The sequence below is a fragment of the Ascaphus truei genome, chromosome 2 (genome assembly GCF_040206685.1).
Source record: "Ascaphus truei isolate aAscTru1 chromosome 2, aAscTru1.hap1, whole genome shotgun sequence".
In the NCBI taxonomy this organism is placed as follows: domain Eukaryota; kingdom Metazoa; phylum Chordata; class Amphibia; order Anura; family Ascaphidae; genus Ascaphus; species Ascaphus truei.
In genome coordinates this window covers 328,330,115-328,351,553 of record NC_134484.1, presented here as the reverse complement: position 1 = coordinate 328,351,553, position 21,439 = coordinate 328,330,115, and the positions used below count along the sequence as shown (strand labels likewise).

The 21,439-nt window shown below is 47.7% G+C and overlaps 1 protein-coding gene across 1 annotated transcript in view; it reads right to left on the bottom strand.

Moving 5' to 3' along the window:
- The window catches only part of LOC142488242 (mediator of RNA polymerase II transcription subunit 1-like), a 70,000-nt gene that overhangs the window by 34,486 nt on the left and 14,075 nt on the right, over positions 1-21,439 (bottom strand). Inside the window, exons 4-6 of the mRNA XM_075588611.1 lie at positions 20,313-20,397; positions 19,392-19,446; positions 17,458-17,590 (exon numbers count right to left, since the gene is read on the bottom strand). Coding sequence (XP_075444726.1) covers positions 17,458-17,590; positions 19,392-19,446; positions 20,313-20,397 — 273 coding nt within the window. The remainder of the gene's footprint in view (positions 1-17,457; positions 17,591-19,391; positions 19,447-20,312; positions 20,398-21,439) is intronic.

Sequence of the window (21,439 nt, the reverse complement as noted above, 5' to 3'; positions counted from 1 at the left end):
AATCGGTCTATCATGTTTGGCCGCCAGTACTGCGCCACCATGCAAGTCACCGGCGGAACACCTAACCGTAGAGCAGCTCATCACTTTGCATTTTTGCGCTCCTGGCAGTGTAGCGGTCCCGCGCGGGACATTTAAACATGTGCTTATCGGAGCTGGCTTGTCGGGCTTGTTGTTGGAGTGGGGGGAGGCGGCTGCGGGAACGTACACGGCAGACATTTTGCGCTGTGGTCAGGTGTCCCACTAGAGATTTGTCCAAGCAGCGACATGCTTGGCGGCAGAGCTCGTTACGGCCAAACGTCCCGTTCCCTAAACGAATTCCCTGCACTCTACTACAAGCAACAGTAACAATACCAGATAAAAATATCACAGTGAAACATTTATTGTCAGAACAGTGTTGTGTCTCTGTAAAACAAATGCAACTACATTTTGGAATTGGGCGGGAGGCAGTAGAAAACAATTAGTTTTGGTGTATACTTTAAAAAAAAAAAAAGGGAAGGTAAATTCCGATGCTCCACCAAACTGATTCCATACTTTGCTATACAGCCCTCCAAGTCTCTAAGCTTCCAAGAACTTGTACAAAAACTAGGAAATGTACCGGTATTATGGTTTCCTCAAGTCCTCTATGGCAGCCTACTTCTCTCACTTTTGTTTTTCATTTTGCCTGCATTTCTCATTCATTTGTGCTTCCTTTTTTGGAGCTTAGGTAACAAATAACGGACCAGAGAACAGGCCAACCTTGCGTCAGAATTCTTGTCATACCACAGCTAGGAGGTTGCGTTATATCCCAGCTGTTTCTGGCTGCTTCAGTGTCCTCTATAGCAGCCAGAAACAGCTAGGATGTTCCAAAGAAGTTTTTATAGATTGGGTGAATACATCCTTAGTAGCTGAAGCTTTCACAAGCCATAATAGAGAGAAGGAGCGACTCAGTGAGTAAAGACACTGACTGGCATTGAGAGTTTGAAGCAGGGGAGCCTGGTTCAATTCCCAGTGTCTACTCCTTGTGACCTTGGGCACGTCACTTTATCTCCCTGTGATTGTAAGCTCCACGGGGCAGGGACCTGTGCCTGCAAAATGTCTCTGTAAAGCGCTACGTAAAACTAGCAGCGCTATACAAGAACATGCTATTATTATTATAATTCTTTCTTCCCAAATCTCGCCTCCACCGAGGCCTGAAGATCTGTAGCCCCCCTCTGGGAACTACTATTACAATTAAGGGGTTAATGGCACTAAAGGTTTAACTGTGTTGGCTCTCACTCCCATCACATGATACAGGGTGATGGCAGAAACCTAGCCAGGTCCACGTTAAGCCTGGTGATAGCGCGTTACGAAGGGGTTACATATACTTGTGAGAAGATTCTGGAAGTAAGATTCCTGGGAGTAAGCAGTGGAGGAGCCTCACTATTGATATGTATATACGTTTATATGTATTAGGTAAGAGAGTCATACCTGTCCTTGGTTATTGTTTTATAGTTAGGGAAAGTACCCCACTAAGCAAGCGCCTGTGAAAGATGACTCCCAACAGCAGTGTGCGCATATGCACGATGAAGCCTATGTCCTTGTAACGGATGCTCGCCACAAACTGGACAGGACCACAAGGCCAAGGTGGGGGATTTAGGAAACACCGACCTAGAGACGCGAGGTCGCGTCTGGTGTGCAAGTTCATAGCCATGGATAGCCGGGTCAAGGGTAGGAGCATGTAGAATTGTTGAAGACAAGCCGTGGTCGAGGATTGGAGAGAGCTGGGTAGTCGTAGGGAAGCCGAGGTGGAGCATTGGAGAGAGCAGGGTAGTCGTAGGGAAGCCGAGGTCAAGGATTGGAGACAGCAGCGAAATCCAAGGTAAACGAGGCAAGGCATGGTGAGACAATGCAGGGTGCTTGCGACCAGCAAATGTCACAAGGTTTATGCTAAGCTAACTTCCTGGTGGAAGAGGCTGAGCCTAAATAGCAGGACCGGCAAATCAGACGCAGGATTACTCCTGCAGGCAGGAGAGTAGCAAGAGCCAATCAGGTGACTGGATCTTGACGAGGGCAGAGACTGCATATGATCCTCACAATACCCCCATCCCCGCGGAACAACCTCCGGGCGCTCAAAGGATGGTTTCTTCGGGTATTTATGGTGGAACTCCCGGACGAGTCTAGGCATGTGGAGTTGACTCCGAGGAATCCAGGAACGCTCCTCAGGGCCGAAATCCTTCCAGTTGATGAGATACTGTAGACTTCTTCGGGACATCCTGGAGTCGAGGATGGACTGCACCTCGAATTCCTCCTGACCATCTACTAGGAGAGGCTGAGGTGGGGCCACGGGAACAGAGTAAGATGGGTCCTGTATGTAAGGTTTGAAAACTGAGACATGAAATGTTGCAGGTATTCTCATGGTGGGTGGTAGGTGCAGATGGAAAGCCACTGGATCAATCCTTTCGCTGATCGGGAATGGACCAATAAATCTAGGCGACAAGTTTCGTGGAGGGCGTCCTCAACTTGATGTTCCTCGTTGAGAGCCACACCATGTCTCCAAGTTTATATTCCGGGGAAGAACGCCTATGCAGGTCAGCATGGTTCTTTTGGAAAGCAACAGCTTTCACCCGGATCTTAGCCCACAGTTCCTGCAACTTTCCGATCCGGTTATCTACAGCTGGGAACTCTGACAGAAGCCCAGAGGCAGGGAGTGCAGATGGATGAAAGCCGAAATTGGCGAAGAATGGTGACTCCTGGGATGACTCATTCTGTAGATTGTGAGCAAATTCTGCCTATGGTAGCAGATCGGCCCAGTCATCCTGGGTGTTGGAGATGAAGCAGCAGATGCACTGTTCTAATAGTTTGCTCTCTTTGTAGATGAAATCGTAACCCTCAATAGGCTCCTCCTCCTACGTGTTTCGCCAATAGCAATGGCTTCATCAGGGATCTCGAGGATGTTGATGGTAACTTGTTCTGTATGGATTACCACTAGACTGACATGTCTTTGCAGAAGGCCTCTCCCATCCTGCCAGACAGGCATTGGTGGTATGAAGGTTCCATGTGTAGGGAGTCATGGACCTGACTTTTTGAAGGTTCTCCTCCTTTGTCCACCAGAGCAGACTTCAGTGTGTGAAACCTGGTCCTCCCGCATTGAATAAAACTGTAGCCATTCGAGATAGACATGGTTCTATGGGCCAGATTCTATGGCGGAGTTTAGGAGCCCAATGAAGTGCTGTAGGCGGGATGGAGGTATGATCCGTAGGAACGAGTCTAAATTTAAGGTTGAGCTTGATGGTTATGTCTTTTTTTCAACCTCATCTACAATGCAACATCCCAAACAATGTTGGTCATGTTCAATGAGGGGTGGGGGAGGGTAACAATACAATACCCTGTTGAGTATTGAACAGGATCCCGAGAAATTGAATTATTTGAGCAGGAACCTTAGCTCCATGTTTATGGTCTATCCGTTGTCCTCTAACTCGTTGAAAACCAATTGGACATGAAGCTGTGCCAGGTGTTCTGAGGGAGCCTTGACAAGCTAATCATCTAGATAAGGCGTGAAAAATATTTCGATTTGGCAAAGTTTTGCATCTATTATAGCCATCATGGTGGTGAACATCCGAGGTGCTGTCGCCAAACCAAACCACAAAGCCTTCAACTGGAAGTGTCTGCCTTTGCAATGAGCCTCTTGATTTGGGATATGGAGAATTGCGTTCTTGTACCATTGCCATAGCCACTCAAGGACTCCATTTTGAAGACAAGAGGCAAAAAGGCCTCAATGCAACATTCAAGGACAAATTATTTAGTACCTTAATATGTATTTTATCTATTTTAATTCTTCATGTGTGGGTCATTTAGTTCAATACTTTGGCAAAAATATTTAAAGCCTACAAACACATCACAGTAGACCCATTTATGTAGCTCCTTGTAACGCTCTTGCCGCCCGCAAACCTGATGAGACCCCGGTACTGAGGTGGGAAGGAGAAAGACCATACCCACTGCAGCGGGAGCGCACACGGAGTGAGGTATTGAGCGTAGCTGGGTACTTGCCGGGTCATAGAAGTTAGAGCAGTCGGTCCATAAGCCAATGGTCTGGGGATGGAGAGAGCCACGTAGCGAGAGTCCGTTAGTCGAGTCCAAGGAGTTTGGAAGTAAGCGTAATGGAGGGTTTGCCGAGGTCGAGATCCAGAGGCGGTACACAGGCAGGCCGGGTCGGGAACAAGGAGACTGAAACACAAGAGCGAGAGCCAAGCACAAGACAAGACAGGAAGAAGCTACAAAGGATTATGCTGAGCACTGATTGAACATGGAAGCAGGAACTAAGTACCCCGCAGGCACCAATCAGAGAGGGGGCGGATCAGAGGCGCGGCCCCAGCAGAGACTGAGACCAAGAGACAAGGGGCAGTGAGATCCAGGTGTGCTGCTTGGGAGCGTGGCGCGACAGCCGGGGGCGGAGCCAACCGCGGAAGAAGGCCCATAAGATGCATGGATCCACACGCGCGTTGTAATGCCGATGGCCTGGCGTGCGCGACCCCGGAGGCTGTGGAGGAGGCAACCGCGGGTGCAGGGACCAGGCAAGGGGCAGGAGTAGCGGCGGATGTGACCGCGGGCACTGGAGCCGGACGGGGGGCCGAGGCAGCGGCGGCTGCAGTACCAGTAGTGGGTAAGGAGGGGACACGTTGTGCAGACTGTCCCCTGATTCCTTACACTACTACACTACCAATATCATGCTGTCTTATGTATTTCTGCAACTGCATAGAGACGAGGAAACAAAAATGTTGCAGCTAAAACACAGGGAGTGTGGGACATATGCGATGCCTGAAGGGTTAAATTGTAAGAAGCAGTAAATGTGCTATGTATGAACTACAAAGTAGTTCAAACTGGTTAGTAAACAGAAGTGTACAAGAAGCAACAGAGAAGCCCAATGCTACATCCAATATGGCAAAAATACACAGTATTTTCCCCCTCAGGCAGGGCTTGGTGAGGGGGAAAACCCATTGTTACTACTGGCGCCTGCTCTTACCAGGGCTTACAACAGTAGGAAAAGGATAAGTAGCCCGCTCTTACTTACAGGGGCTACACTAGCATTCGAGCCACGACTAGGCAGACCCAGTTCACAGGTCCTAACACTACCAGATAGAATACTAATATATCTCTATTAGGACATATGTGATGCCTGAAGGGTTGAATTGTAAGAAGCACTAAATATGCTATGTTTGAACTACAAAGTAGTTCAAACTGCTTAGTAACCAGAAGTGCCCTGATAATTATAGTGGGGGGATTTTTTTTTTAAATCTCCACCCCCTCCCCTGGGGGTCCATGACTCCCTCACATGGAACCTTCATAGCACCAATGCTTATCTGACAGGTGTGTGTGTGTGTGTGTGTGGGGTGGGGGGGGGGTGGGAGAAGAGATCTCTAGGCTGTTCATTCATGTGTTCCAGGACACACTGATTAAGTGGTATGGGCGAGCTTAAACTAAAGAGGAGAGATCACAAGACCTCCCAAAATTGATACCATTTTACATAGAGGGACTTGCAGAGTCCTAGAAAGCTCAAAACTGTCTACCGTGATGTGGTTATAGGCTTACAGTATTTTAGCCAAAGTATTGAACTAAATGACCCATATTTATGAAGAATGAATATAGATAAAATACATATTAATGTATTAAATTATTTGTAATTGGATGTAGCTTTGGGACATTTTGGTCTCAAACCCAGTAGCACTCCAAATCATACACACACACACACACACGCACACACGCACACACACACACACACACACACACACACACACACACACACACTATTTTATATAAAAGTTATGGCGGGTGAAAAAGGCGACAAAAAACCTCAACCATATCGCATATAGCAAAAATATCACTTGTGAACACATTCACGTCTTAGACAAGTCTGCAACCCTGCCTTTCACCATTACCACCTAGCATATAGTGTTTCCTCTGCGGCAAGAGATTCTGGGAAATTACATGCAAATGAGCATACTGTCACCTTTTGCCTGAAATCCATTTTACATGGAACCCTTATAAGCCAATGCTTGCTGTTCACACAGCTTTTAAGCACAGCATGGTATGTGCTGTGTGAACAGCGAGCATTAGCTTATATTGGTGGATTTGGGTTTTGAACTTGCCAAGACTGTATGTCTCTATTTTAAAGTGATGAATGCTTCAAACAAATAATAATCGACCCTTCTCAAGTTTAATATTCCTCTGACAGTACCGATCTTGCGGTACCGGTTGAATGGCCAAAGATCTTGAATAGTGGTTGTGGGGGAATGAACCCCGTATTGTCCGGTGCTTCAAAAAATCCACAGGTAAATCCACAGGTAAGATCTACCACCCCTGAATTTTTATGAAAATTGTGTCCTGTCTGACATGGACTCCCTATTGGAGTTGCAAGGTGAACCCTTGATGACACATACTCAACCTTTTTTTGGTACCGAAGATTCAGGTTACCGCCCGAAGTCTTTATTTTGCCCCAATTCCAATAGGGGTCCATCAATCGCCACATTCGAACATCTAGTTGAACGCGATTTGCGCATATTGGCAAAAGGGTTCTCCTGCTCCAATGTCACAAAAGGGAACTTAACTTACACTGAAATTCAAGAAATTGCATGCATCAAAAAAAGAGCATGATTTAGTTATCAAGAGTGCCGACAAAGGAGGTGCTCTAGTTATAATGTCAAAAAAACAATACTTCAGTGAAGCAATGAGACAATTGAAGGACAGTGCGACATACAGACCTCTAAAGAGCAATCCTACACCTCTATATCATCATGAATTGACAGAGTTGCTACATATGGGTCAAATCCTTAATGTTATCAGCAAAAAAGAGTTTGATTTTCTTTCCTGTCCACATCCCGTGATTCCGATATTTCACCATCTCCCAAAGATCCATAAATCGCTGGTCGACCCTCCTGGCCGTCCCATAGTAGCTAGCATTGGATCTTTGGGAGATGGGTTATCGCGGTATGTGGACAGGTTTTTGCAACCCCTTGTTTTTGAGTTACCCTCGTTCATCAGGGACACCACAGATTTCATTGCCAGCATACAGGGGATCACTTGGCACAAAGAATACAGGTGGGTCACCATGGATGTGACCTCCCTGTATTCCATTATTGAGCACCAGCACGGCCTTGCTGCCATTAAACACTTTTTGGATTTATCTACTTTATCTATAACACATTGCACTTTTCTATTAGAATCTATTTCCTTTTTACTCACGCACAATTATTTTTTATTCGATTCACATTTTTATTTACAGACACTAGGCACTGCTATGGGCACGAGTTTTGCACCATCATATGCTAATTTATTTATGGGTTTTTGGGAGTCACAATTTATCTATCATAGTCACAATTTATTTCGTCAAAATATCGTTTACTTTGGGCGATATATTGATGATTTGATTTTTATTTGGAAAGGGGATGACCATTCACTTCTTTCTTTTATTGATAACCTTAGCACAAACAATTATAACCTCAAATTTACTTATCAACATAATATCCATCACATTCACTTTCTTGATCTACTCCTGTATGTTGGCAATGACATGTCCATCCAGACAGATATATACAGAAAGGAAAATTCTAGAAATACGCTTCTAAAGGCTCAAAGTTGTCACCCACGATCTTTGATCAAAAACATCCCAGGGGCCCAATTTTTGAGGTTAAAGCGAATTTGCTCTGATCATGAGGTCTTTTTGCTGAGGGCTAGAGAAATATCCGACAGATTTCTAGAAAGGGGTTATTCTGCTCAGAACATTACCGCTGCATTTAATAGAGCTGATTCCATGGATAGAAGTACACTAATACGCAAAAAGGCAAGAAATTGCAAAACCAAAATTGAGAAAAATCAATCATTACTCTCTAACAATGTGAATAGTCCAATGTTTATTAGTACATTCAACAGTCAGTCACAGCAGATCTGTAACATTATTGCCAAACATTGGCACACGCTGTCACTGGATAATGACATCCGTGATATTGTGAAAAATGGCCCAAAATTTTGTTACCGCAAAGCCAAAACACTGGCCTTTCATTTGTCTCCAAGCATGTTTCAATCTGGTTCTAATGTTTCCAATGTTAGAAGTATACCAAAAGGTTTCTTTAAGTGCGGCCATTGCTCCATGTGCAGATATGCAGTGCAGACAAGATACATTTCATATAATAAAGATCGTAATAAATATTACATCCAAACGTTCCTCAATTGTAATATTACCCATGTAATATATGTCCTACAATGTACCTGTGGTCTTAAATACGTGGGGCGCACTATTAGACCCCTCAAAACCAGAATTGCAGAACATGTCCGATTGATCAGAAAAAGAGATCTGAATCACCCGGTATCCAGACATTTTTCTACATGTTCTGCTGGAAATCTCAATTATTTTACCTTTAAAGCTATAGAACATATACCATGTCACCCTAGAGGTGGGAACAGGGAAAATGCACTTAACAAAAAAGAGATGTATTGGATATATACTCTCAAAACTCTCCATCCCCATGGAATCAACGTGGACTGGGAGTTGAAACACTTCCTTATGGGTTAATCAGATGGGGAGGTTTGGGGGTTTGTATCTGTGTGCATCTCATGCATTTTTCAATTCATTACAGTTCAATACACAATTTGATTTACCAATTCTGCATATTTCTCTATGAGGTATGAACGATGTATAGTTGCATTTATTTCTATAGTTGGTACTCTTTGTGCCCATTTCATACATTAGTTTTCATAATTGTTTTGTCATTCTCCACAGAATTATAACTTTATGATTCAATGATTCTTTAAACCTTGATTCATTTTTATTGTATATGGTATATTTTGATATCATAGATGCTGCAATTCACTGTTTGTGATTTTAATTTATATGTTACTTTGTACTGTCTACTTGTCACTTTTATCAATGTTGTTGATCAATCACACACACTGCAGTCTGTATAGGATCCTCCCAACACCAATTATACAACTCACTGATTGCAATTGCCTGTTTACAATTAAGTGTTGACCAATCAGGATAAGAATCTATGTATATATCTGACTCCAGTGTGAGAGACCTTTACTCTTTGATAAAGTTCCACACAGGAACGAAACGCGTCAGAGTGGTTCTCTGTGATGCACAGCATTCTAGTTTAATAAAGCTGTTTTTAATCATTCACGTTTGCGGCTGAGTTCCTGTTGCAGTGACCACCTATACACTACGAACAAAGATCTTGAATAGCCTGCCTCAATTAGATCACTGTTTGAGGTTTTTGTGGTGGATGAGACTCCCTGATGAGACGGCCCGGTCTTCACAGGAATTCTAGAGCATAACCGTGTTGTATGATCTGGAGGACTCAGGAATTCTTTGTAGTATGGGCCCAATTACTGGTTAACTTTGACAGTCTGCCTACCGGCGTATATATTTCCCAATCGGGGCCGCAAATCTTCAGGAGTTCTGCTACTTCAGTCCACCCCGGCTGAAGCTTGATCTGGACCAGGCCTGAAAAGTGGCTAAAGCTGCTGAGACTGCAGATCTCACGTTTGTTAAAAAAAACCTGCTGGTATGTAGGCTTTTGCCTCCTGAAAATTACACCTTGGAAGTCTCAGAAAAGATGTTCTAGACCAGGGGTCTCCAACCAGTCAATTGCGACTGCCCGTTAGCTCTCCGCCTCCCTCAAGCAGTGGTGCCAGGGTCACCGATAGGGGAGGTGAGCCCAGTGGCTGCGGGGGCCCCCCGGCCTGTTGGGGGGCCTGTCCTGTTGGGGGCCTGTTTCCCCCCCATGGGCCTCTAGTTTCCGCAACCTCTCTCTACTGCCGGAACTTGGACCCAACTTTCACATCTGCCTAGCCCCTGAGGCTTCCCCCTCAAAGTAAGTGTGTGTTGTGCACCTGTGGTTAGTGTGTGTGTGTCTTAGGGCAGCATTTTCAAATGGTGGGTCGCGACCCGGCACCGGGCCACGGCACCAAAATTGCCGGGTCGCAGCGAGGCTGGCCGCGCGGTGTCTCCCCCCCCCCCCCCCCCCGCGCTCAAGTAAAAAAAAAAGGCGGCGATTCCCCCCGCGGTCCCGCGCTCTTGCGCAGGGCAATCAGGGCCCGCTCTCTTCCTCCCCCCCCCCGCTCCCTTCCTCCCCCCCCCGCTCCCAACGTGGGACGGAGGAGGAAGTACCAGCTCCTCTGCGACCCACACATTACATGGGGCAGGGAGGAAGTACTAGCTCCTACTGCGGCCCGCTTCCCCCCGCGGCCAGCTTCCCGAGCTCACCTCCCGTGGCACCCCCTCCCGACCCCACCTCCCGTGCCCCCAAGCCCACCTCCCGTCCCGGGCAGCAGGGGATATCGGGGGCAGCAGGGGAAAGCATCCGGCGGCAAGGTAAGTCACCCCACCCAGTCACTGCCTCCCACCCAAGTGTCCCTGGCCCCCCTTCCCACCCACCCAAGTGTCCCTGGCCCCCTCCCTCCCACCCAAGTGTCCCTGGCCCCCTCCCACCCAAGTGTCTCTGGCCCCCTCCCTCCCACCCACGTGTCCCTGGACCCCTGTCACCCACCCACCCAAGTGTCCCTGGCCCCCTCCCACCCACCCAAGTGTCCCTGGCCCCCTCCCATCCACCCAAGTGTCCCTGGCCCCCAAACCCAAGTGTCCCTGGGCCCCAAACCCACCCACGTGTCCCTGGCCCCCTCCCACCCACGTGTCCCTGGCCCCCAAACCCAAGTGTCCCTGGCCCCCAAACCCACCCACGTGTCCCTGGCCCCCTCCCACCCACCCACGTGTCTCTGGCCCCCTCCCACTCACCCAAGTGTCCCTGGCCCCCTCCCACCCACCCAAGTGTCCCTGGCCTCAAAGTGTCTCTGGCCCCCAAAAAGTGTCCCTGGCCCCCTCCCACCCACGTGTCCCTGGCCCCCTCCCAAAAGTGTCCCTGGCCCCCTCCCTCCCACCCACCCAAGTGTCCCTGGTCCCCTCCCACCCACCCAAGTGTCCCTGGCCCCCTCCCACCCACCCAAGTGTCCCTGGCCCCCTCCCACCCACCCACCCAAGTGTCCCTGGCCCCCTATCTCCCACCCACCCACCCAAGTGTCCCTGGCCCCCTATCTCAAAAGTGTCCCTGGCCCCCTCCCAGTGTGTCCCTGGCCCCCACCCTAAAAGTGTCCCTGGCCCTCTCGCTCCCACCCACCCAAGTGTCCCTGGCCCCCACCCACCCACCCAAGTGTCCCTAGCCCCCAAAAGTGTCCCTGGCCACCTCCCACCCACCCAAGTGTCCCTGGCCCCCAAGAAGTGTTCCTGGCCCCCTATGTGTCCCTGGCCCCTCCCACCCACCCAAGTGTCCCTGGCCCCCTCCCACCCAACCAAGTGTCCCTGGCCCCCTAAGTGTCCCTGGCCCCCAAAAAGTGTCCCTGGCCCCCTCCCAGACCCAAGTGTCCCTGGCCCCCTCCCAAGCACCCAGCCACCCAAGTGTCCCTGGCCCCCAAGCACCCACCCACCCAAGTGTCCCTGGCCCCCTAGGGTGTCCCTGGCCCCCTCCCATAAGTGTCCCTGGCCCCCAAGAAGTGTCCCTGGCCCCATCCCACCCACGTGTCCCTGGCCCCCTAACCCAAGTGTCCCTTGACCCCTCCCAAAAGTGTCCCTGGCCCCCAAGAAGTGTCCCTGGCCCCATCCCATCCAAGTGTCCCTGGCCCCCTCCCAAAAGTGTCCCTGGCCCACAACCACCCACCCAAGTGTCCCTGGCCCCCTCCCAAGGGTGTCCCTGGCCCCCTCCCTCCCACCCACCAGCCAAGTGTCCCTGGCCCCCTCTCAAACCCAAGTGTCCCTGGCCCCCTCTCTAAAGGTGTCCCTGGCCCCCTCTCTCCCACCCACCCACGTGTCCCTGGCCCCCTCTCTCCCACCCACGTGTCCCTGGCCCCCTCCCACCCACCCACCCAAGTGTCCCTGGCCCCCTCCCACCCACCCACCCAAGTGTCCCTGGCCCCCTAAGTGTCCCTGGCCCCCTAAAATGTCCCTGACCCCCTCTCAAACCCAAGTGTCCCTGGCCCCCTCTCTAAAGGTGTCCCTGGCCCCCTCTCTCCCACCCACCCACGTGTCCCTGGCCCCCTCCCACCCACCCACGTGTCCCTGGCCCCCAACCCAAGTGTCCCTGGCCAGCTCCCTCCCTCCCTCCACCCAAGTGTCCCTGGCCCCCTCCCTCCCACCCACCCACGTGTCCCTGGCCCCCTCCCACGTGTCCCTGGCCCCCAACCCAAGTGTCCCTGGCCCCCTAACCCAAGTGTCCATGGCCCCCTAACCCAAGTGTCCCTGGCCCCCTCCCTCCCACCCACGTGTCCCTGGACCCCTCCCTCCCACCCACGTGTCCCTGGCAACCCAAGTGTCCCTGGCCCCAAAGTGTCCCTGGCAACCCAAGTGTCCCTGCCCCCTAAAAGTGTCCCTGCCCCCTCCCTCCCACCCACGTGTCCCTGGCCCCCTCCCTCCCACCCACCCAAGTGTCCCTGGCAACCCAAGTGTCCCTGGCCCCCTCCCTCCCACCCACCCAAGTGTCCCTGGCAACCCAAGTGTCCCTGCCCCCTCCCTCCCACCCACCCAAGTGTCCCTGCCCCCTCCCTCCCACCCACGTGTCCCTGGCCCCCTCCCTCCCACCCACCCAAGTGTCCCTGGCAACCCAAGTGTCCCTGGCCCCCTCCCTCCCACCCACCCAAGTGTCCCTGGCAACCCAAGTGTCCCTGCCCCCTCCCTCCCACCCACCCAAGTGTCCCTGCCCCCCCCTCTCCCACCCACCCACCCAAGTGTCCCTGCCCCCCCCCCTCTCCCACCCACCCACCCAAGTGTCCCTGCCCCCCCCCCTCTCCCACCCACCCACCCAAGTGTCCCTGCCCCCCCCCCTCTCCCACCCACCCACCCAAGTGTCCCTGCCCCCCCCCCTCTCCCACCCACCCACCCAAGTGTCCCTGCCCCCCCCCCCTCTCCCACCCACCCACCCAAGTGTCCCTGCCCCCCCCCCTCTCCCACCCACCCACCCAAGTGTCCCTGCCCCCCCCCCCTCTCCCACCCACCCACCCAAGTGTCCCTGCCCCCCCCCTCTCCCACCCAAGTGTCCCTGGCCCCCCCTCCAGTCACTCACATCCGTCGTTGCCTGTAATTCACTGTTTGTGTCTGTGTGTGTATAGGGGAGAGCGAGTGTGTGTGTGTGTCTGTGTGTCTGTGTGTCTGTGTGTCTGTGTGTCTGTGTGTCTGTGTGTCTGTGTGTCTGTGTGTCTGTGTGTCTGTGTGTCTGTGTGTCTGTGTGTCTGTGTGTCTGTGTGTCTGTGTGTCTGTGTGTCTGTGTGTCTGTGTGTCTGTGTGTCTGTGTGTCTGTGTGTCTGTGTCTGTGTCTGTGTCTGTGTCTGTGTCTGTGTCTGTGTGTCTGTGTGTCTGTGTGTCTGTGTGTCTGTGTGTCTGTGTGTCTGTGTGTCTGTGTGTCTGTGTGTCTGTGTGTCTGTGTGTCTGTGTGTCTGTGTGTCTGTGTGTCTGTGTGTCTGTGTGTCTGTGTGTCTGTGTGTCTGTGTGTCTGTGTGTCTGTGTGTCTGTGTGTCTGTGTGTCTGTGTGTCTGTGTCTGTGTGTCTGTGTCTGTGTGTCTGTGTCTGTGTGTCTGTGTCTGTGTGTCTGTGTGTCTGTGTCTGTGTGTCTGTGTCTGTGTGTCTGTGTCTGTGTGTCTGTGTCTGTGTGTCTGTGTCTGTGTGTCTGTGTCTGTGTGTCTGTGTCTGTGTGTCTGTGTCTGTGTGTCTGTGTCTGTGTGTCTGTGTCTGTGTGTCTGTGTCTGTGTGTGTGTGTGTGTGTGTGTGTCTGTGTGTGTGTGTCTGTGTGTGTGTGTCTGTGTGTCTGTGTGTGTGTGTGTGTGTATCTGTATCAGTGTGTGTGTGTGTCTGTGTGTGTATCAGTGTCTGTGTGTGTATATCAGTGTTTGTGTGTGTGTGTGTGTGTGTGTGTAGCAGTGTCTCTGTGTGTGTAGCAGTGTCTCTGTGTGTGTGTGTATCAGTGTGTGTGTGTATCAGTGTGTGTGTGTAGCAGTGTCTGTGTGGCTGAGTGTGTGTCAGTGGCTGGGTGGTGTGTCAGTGGCTGGGTGGGTGTGTCAGTGGCTGCGTGTGTGTGTGTATCAGTGGCTCTGTGTGTGTATCAGTGTGTGTGTCAGTGTCTGCGTGTGTCAGTGGCTGTGTGTGTGTATCAGTGGCTGTGTATGTTTGTGTATCAGTGGCTGTGTGTGTGTGTATCAGCGGCTGTGTGTGTGTCTGTATGTGTATCAGTGGCTGTGTGTGTGTGTGTGTGTGTGTGTGTGTGTGTGTGTGTGTGTGTATATCAGTGGCTGTGTGTGTGTGTGTGTCTGTGCAGGCCCTATAGGCCAGTATAGGCGATAAATTTTTTAGTGGGTCACGAAAAAGAAGTTAAAAAATAACCGGGTCACGGAAAAAAAAGTTTGGGAAACCCTGTTTTAGGGTATAGTGTGCGTGCCCCTCTTAGGGCAGGGGTGCACAAACTGGGGGGATATTTCTGGGGGGGCGCTCTTTCACAAGGCATTGAAATTAAATGCAGGGTGGATCGCGTGAGTCATGTGCAACTGAACTTACCGAGGTTAGGATGGCTGGTGTGACGCGTTGCTATGACAACGCAGCGTCATTTGACACCAACCTAAGAGGTAAGGGGGCGTGAGCAGTGAAGGGAGCATGCAGGGGGGGCGCAGCTTCTAAAGTTTGCGCACCCCTGTCTTAGGGTATAGTGTGTGTGTGTGTGTGTGTCTAAGGGGATAGTGTGTCTTAGGGCAGGTGGGCACAAACTTTGTTTGCCCCCTCCCTGCCTGCTCTTCCCCCCTGAAACGCCCCCCCTTACCTTTCCTCCGGCGTCATGTGACATTGCATTGCCATGGCAAGAGACATGCAGAGGCCTTGCGTGCTCCCCCAGCATTTTATTTAAATGTTGTGGGGAAGAGCCCAAGGCCTCTGTAGGTGCTGTGCCCCTCCCCCCCAGAAAATTTTGTGCGCCCCCCCCAGTTTGCGCACCCCTATTTTAGGGTAAAGTGCGTATCTGCCAGCACTGCTCCCGTGTCCCATGTGACATCAGCAGCATTAAACATGAGCAGAACTTACGCCGGTGAAACCCACGGAGTGTTACAGTGCTCATCTCCAATCAGGAAGCGGACCCGCAGGGCTGAGGTAGGGATGCAGAATAACCGCCCAGAGCCCAAAGAACAGAGTCCTGTTAGAGTATCCAAAGTCAGTAAGCAGGCAGCAGGTCAGGGCTGGCGGCAGTGGTGCAAAGTCCAGTAAACAGGCAAAAGGTCAGGGCAGGCAGAAAGCAGCGAGGTCGGGGTCACGGTCCGGGGTCAGCAATAGTGGAATCCAAACAAACGAAAGGGTAAGGCGTGACTGCGAAGACAACAACAGGAACTGCATACGTAAGAACCTTGCTCGGCGACTCCCATCAGGAAGTGCAGCCTTATATAGCAGGATGCCAGTACACACAGAAATTGAAAGCAACCTGGAAAACTCGAACTGGCAGCAAAACCCGTCATGGATCGAACAGAATCCTTACATGGAGTAGGCAGGGAACCTCCTGGATGCCGGGTCCACCTAATGGAGGCTGCGGTAGGCGAATCCATTGTCCCAGACAACTAACAGAGCAGCCCTGTGCCTAGCTCCTGAATATGCACAGCCAAAGGGTGCTATGAATGGGACCCTGGCGGTGTAGGTGGTCCTTCCTTAATGGACAGCTTAAGCACAGCCAGTTGGAAATAAAGTAGGTAAGCCCAATCCACAATGCCAAATTTCCAAAATAGAAGTGGGGAGGAAATACACAATCTTTCCTCATCTTAGGTAGGACCAGGGCCGCTTTATACATTAGGTCGACTAGGCGCAGTGCCTAGGGCCTACGAACCTTTTAGGGCCTACAATATTTCACTTGAAAAAATACCTAAACAAAAAAAAATCACAAAATAAGAGAAAACAGCACATTTTAATTTAAAATGCCTTTGAAGTATCGATAACCTTAAATATCGAAACAAAAGTATCAATGCCAAATATCGCTAGTATCGAAAGAAACAAGCAAACGATGAAATTAGCATAAAATTGAGAAAAAATATCAGACACACAGGCCTCTAGAAATAAAAGTGCCTAGGGTCTACGAAGGTCTTAATATAGCCCTGGGTAGGACAAGACTAACTGACAAGGCAGCAGGCCACACCTCCCTTATATCTGTGGCAGAATTCTTGTCCTAACCTTAGTTAGAAAGAGGGATTATGGGCCAGCTGTTTCTGGCTGCCATAGAGGATGCTGAAGAAAACCACACTAGATTGACCAGTAGAAGAAAAAAAAAAACACAACATTAAAAAGCAGCTGCCTGGGCATGGTTTTTCTCCCCTCACACCCCACCACCTAAACTTTTTTTTAACTAAATTACAATAGTCATCTAAAGCTAATGGGAAAATATAAACAGATATTAAACAGATACAGCACACGTAGTGGTACTAAACTAAAAGTGCTGATGTAGGATATTAGGTTCTTTCAATAAGGTAGTGCAAAAGAACATGGATTCCGTAACTAACTCATGTTTGCACATTAAGAAGTATCAATCACCTACAAATCCTTTAAAGTTGATTGATTGGAAAAGAAAAAAAAATACACAAAACAAAAAACCCACTATCCCTGCTGGCTGCATGGATTTAAAAAAATGTTCTATTCTATTTCTAAAGGAGAAATCCAAACATGGAACATTATCATCTCTTGGGAGAACATGCTGTACTGCACACATTGATTGGTTCTGCTTTGGTTGCATAAACTTTGATTTTCTGAAATTAAAAATAAATCATTTAAGTGTACTCTAAAAATGCAGACAATTCTCGATGTCTGACTGGAGCCACAGAGAAAACAAGTCACATTTTACAGACTTCTATATTTGCATTAATTGCCTATTTTACACCAGTTTTAGGTGCTTATTTATTATCCTTTGAAGCCATCGTCCCCATCCTGTAGAAGAGTTTAAGCACTAGTTTGTGCTGACTACCATTGTATTTTTAACTTTCTTTAGGAGATCTCTTTTTCCCTTTATCAAAGGTTTTATTTTTATTTTTTTAATCTGTTGCTTCGTTCAGGAGATACAAGTGTTCGAAATATTAAGTATCCAGGAGGTTAAAATGGAGTTCTCCCCTGAGCTTTGTGCAGTCTAAAGGTTACCATCGTAACGACAGATGCTAGAGATTAAAAAATTATTTTTTTACTAGAATTTTTTGTTTAACAGAGCAGATCATGTGTACGGGGGCAAGACACTAACATAGGAGTTAACGCAAAGGCTTCTGGGGTAATTGCTGCTTTAAGCTTCATTCAACAGGGAAGCAACGTGAATGTATATTGAAGAAAGGCACTGGGACATTGCAACAGGATGGATCGTAAACACGGGTCATAAGGATATGCAGTTGTTATAAAAAGGTGGACACAGCTACGTATTGGCTAAACATTTGTTGTCAAGTTTAAAGTAGAGATGTCAGTTGCAAAGTTACCGTAGGAGCCTCTCCATGGTGAGCTAGTTTGACATCAACTACATCTCCATTTTTCTTCACCTGAACTTCTATGTAAAACATTTCCGAGGTGATGTAGCAAACTTTTCCACTGGGGCTTAGGTGAGACTCCAGCCTATTTGTGATAGGGGGAAAGAGACATAGGTTTTTATTTTTTTGAAGATTCTTGTCCTTCGCTATCGTAGCGATCACATGGCTATGGCGCTCCTAGCATCGTAAAAATTAAAGCTCCTTTTAACATTGTTTAAAAAAAAAAAAAAAAAACCATATCAGAAAGGGAATAAAAAGAGGCGCATGCCACATAGCATAAATCGGTGTTGACATTTAATATCAGTGTAAAAAAATTAAGTAGCACACTCACAGGTGTAACTGGAACATGCGCATTGAGAGATATATTATCTCAAATCATAAGTACTCATCTCAGGAAAACTTCTTATACTCAAGAATGAGGGACGATCGCTCCAAATCCAAGGTCCAGTGGTAAAAGTTGATACACTTGGACAACTTTGTTACAATTCAAAGATACACTTTTATTGACTGTAACACTTCATGATGGACCTTGGATTTGGAGTGATAGTCCCTCAATCTTTTTTCTTCGTGGATCTGGGTCATCTTTTTAGAAGCTGCAGAACTGCGATGGCAATATATAAATCCTTTTTTAATCAGCAGCACTTGGACATATACATTGTATTGACTTTATTTATGGATGTTTTTTGTTGTATATATCACTATATTCACAGCACCACTATACACCTTATTTGAGTGGTTATATACATACGCGTGCCCACCCATTTTGCTCATATTTCAACGCCGCAAAGTATTCCTTTAAATGTGTAGCATCCCCAAAACAGCTTAAAAATGTGCCAAATCCAATGCCTTTTAAAGAAGCCATCCAAACCAGAGATTTTGTTTGGTGAATGTTTTTATTTTTTAACATAGGATTGAAGCAGGGGGTTTCTGAAGCTGAACCCCAATAATTTCAGCTCTGTTTCTGGAGATACTTACCTTCGTAGGGGTGCCGGTAGTGACTCCGCTCAGCTAGCAGCCAACAGGAAGCCTTGACGTCATCCAGTGTAGCTTCCTATTGGCCATCGTGACACAGGAGCTTTAAACTTTGCCGAGATACTGGCACCCCCTATGGAAGCAAGTATCTCTGGAAGCCTGGGGTCCCCTCAGCTGAAATGAATGGGGTTCAGTTCAACAGACCCCCTGCTTCAATCCTATGGTAAATAATAATTAAACAAAAATAAATAAATACATTTTAAAAAATGCATGAATTGCTCCTTTAAGACGAATCAGCCTATTTGGCAATAGACTTTTTTTTTTTTTCCCTTCATCTTAGCCGAGTTTTTATTTTATTTTTGAAGGCCCAAAGCCTGCTGGAGAGTGTTCACATGGCAGCCTCTGCTGTTGACTAACTTGCTCCACCTCACGGGGCAGAGCAGAGCTGTTTTCCATACAAAGTTTAAAGTGTCTAATCAAAGAAATGGTCCCAACCTAAACATCAGTGACAATCGTTTTTGAAGTTCAGTGATGCGACAGCTTGGAGGTGCTTTCCAGCCTGGGTAACCTCAGTTTTGGGCTCGACTTTAAGGAATAAAAATGGATTAAAAAAAACACAAAAAATCTTTTTAAAATACAGAGACCAGGTAAAAAGTGAGAGGTGAAAACAACTATAATATGACGAATACACCTTTAAACTGCACCTTTAGAATAAAAAGGATACAATAATTGTACATTTTAAATTAATGTCAAACACTTCTCTCTCTTTTTACCTGAATGATCAACAGTATATAAACATTAAACTTACATAAAAATGGACCTTAGCAATTAATTTATTACTACAAAATACTTTTTAGATGAATGTTTTAATTCCCCACCTGGTCTTATTGATTGAAAACAAAAAACAGATTTACCCTTTTTGCTTTGATATGGATTCTATGCAGCTCATCACAGCAGGCAGAGACTTCGCTGCAAATCAAAAACATGGATTTTACATGTGCACAAGGACTCAGTTCATGTAGCTTTAGCCTTAATTTCGAAGAAAAGTGACAAATTGCCAGTCTACCAAACAATGACATGAAAAATTATATTGATTTGAATTGTTTTTTTTTTTTAGTAACATTTTCTTTTCCTTGCAGAAAATGACTTTCAGAAGGTCACAAGAAGGGGGGCACTGTGATTTAGCGCTGGGTTTAACCACTTCATAGGATGGTAACATTACACTGAAACTACTATTTAATCCCTTAAAGGTTATCAGGGCCTGTGATGCATTGCTGTACTATGCATTGCAAGTCACCCTGGGGAACAAAAGGATAAATTGCAAAATTCAGATGTCACACATACACACATTTGCTAGATACCAGCTCCTCCAGAGCTAGGGGCATTTGTGTTAAAAATGTAGGCCTGGGACAGAAGCCCACTACAAAAAAATAAATAATAATATAATATATACACACACCTTAGAGCCTATTCATTTGATAGCAAATCTGGCCATGTATGCTTCATGGTCCTACTAGACAAAGCCAGTTGACAAAATCAATGGAGTCACCAAGGCTCCAGTCTCAAAACTGACAGACAAAAGCAGAACAACCAGATATATCTGGATATATGTATCATGGCAAACGTGGTACAATGCTAGGGCAAAATATCTGCAGTGTGCGAGAGATCGATATAGATATATTAATTAAAAGCATAAAATTCAAAAATTGTATAGACTACAAGCATTTTCTTTGCCAAAGGATGGCACCATTTTTGTCTTGAATCACATGCCCCAACACATATAGCTGTTCTGCTATGTCTGTTTCCATACTTGTGTTTCTTACATTGCTCCGTACCTTTTATTGCTCTTTGCAGTGTTTCCTGACAGCACAACACTGGGTGATCTAAGGAACAATTTAAAAAATTTCCAACAGGTCTGTCCTAGAGGGAAGGTAAAAAAAGAGAAACAGAGGCTGAAATAATTAAACAGATTGTACAGGTGCAGTGATTGAACTTTAAACACATTTTTTTTTAAATGTATTAATTTTTTTAATCTGTCCTTTACAATAAAATTAATTTATATAGACATGAAAAAAAAAAACAACAAAAATACACTGTGTGGGTCCGCCTACTCTTTTTTCACATGGGTGGGAAGCAGGCAGCCAGAGCTAATCCACGTTAATTTTAGCTCAAGGGACCCCATGGTAGCCAAGATATTTATCTCCGAAGTTACCATCTCCTGCTGGGGAAAGAGCATGTTGAAATCCATTGTGGCTTCCAATTGGCCAGCATGCTATTTAAGAACCAGAAGGTAACCAGCAGCACCTACGGAGGCCAGTATTTTGGGAACAAGGGGAGTCCCCAGAGCTGAACTAACACAGTTTACCTCCATGGACTCCCTGCTTCATAACCATTAAAACAAAGAATTGAGACTATTCAATGGAAGGCTGCTGTAAAAGGTTAAGACCTAAATGGAGATCAAAATGCTTCAGTTATTTTCAAATTGAAATGATTGGGCTTGAGTTGTCATTTGAAATGGAGGCAATATTTAAGAGACAGTGCAAAAAAAGAAACTACAGCTGAACCCAGTTATAACGCGGTGCTCAGGGTCCACTCGATGCGATCGCGTTATAACCGGATCACAAAAAAAAAAAAAAACGCCCACATTCAGGGGTTCCGTGTCTGCCTGAGGGGGAGAGCTGGGATAACTCTCCCAGCTGTCCCAGAACCGGCGGCACAGCAGCACCCCCACGCAGGACTTACCCAGCCACAGCCTGGCTCCCAGCGCAGACTACCAACGTCAGATGCGTGACACAGAACGAGCTGGCGGGGAGGGGACAGGATATGCATGGCAGAAGTTTTATTCTCCGGACAGTAACCTGGGCACTATAGAAGCGCCTGAGGCGCCGAGCGTCCCGATAGTTGGACGTCACAAGTCCTCACGCGGGCGCGTTGATCACACTGAAGTTCTCTGCATGAGTGA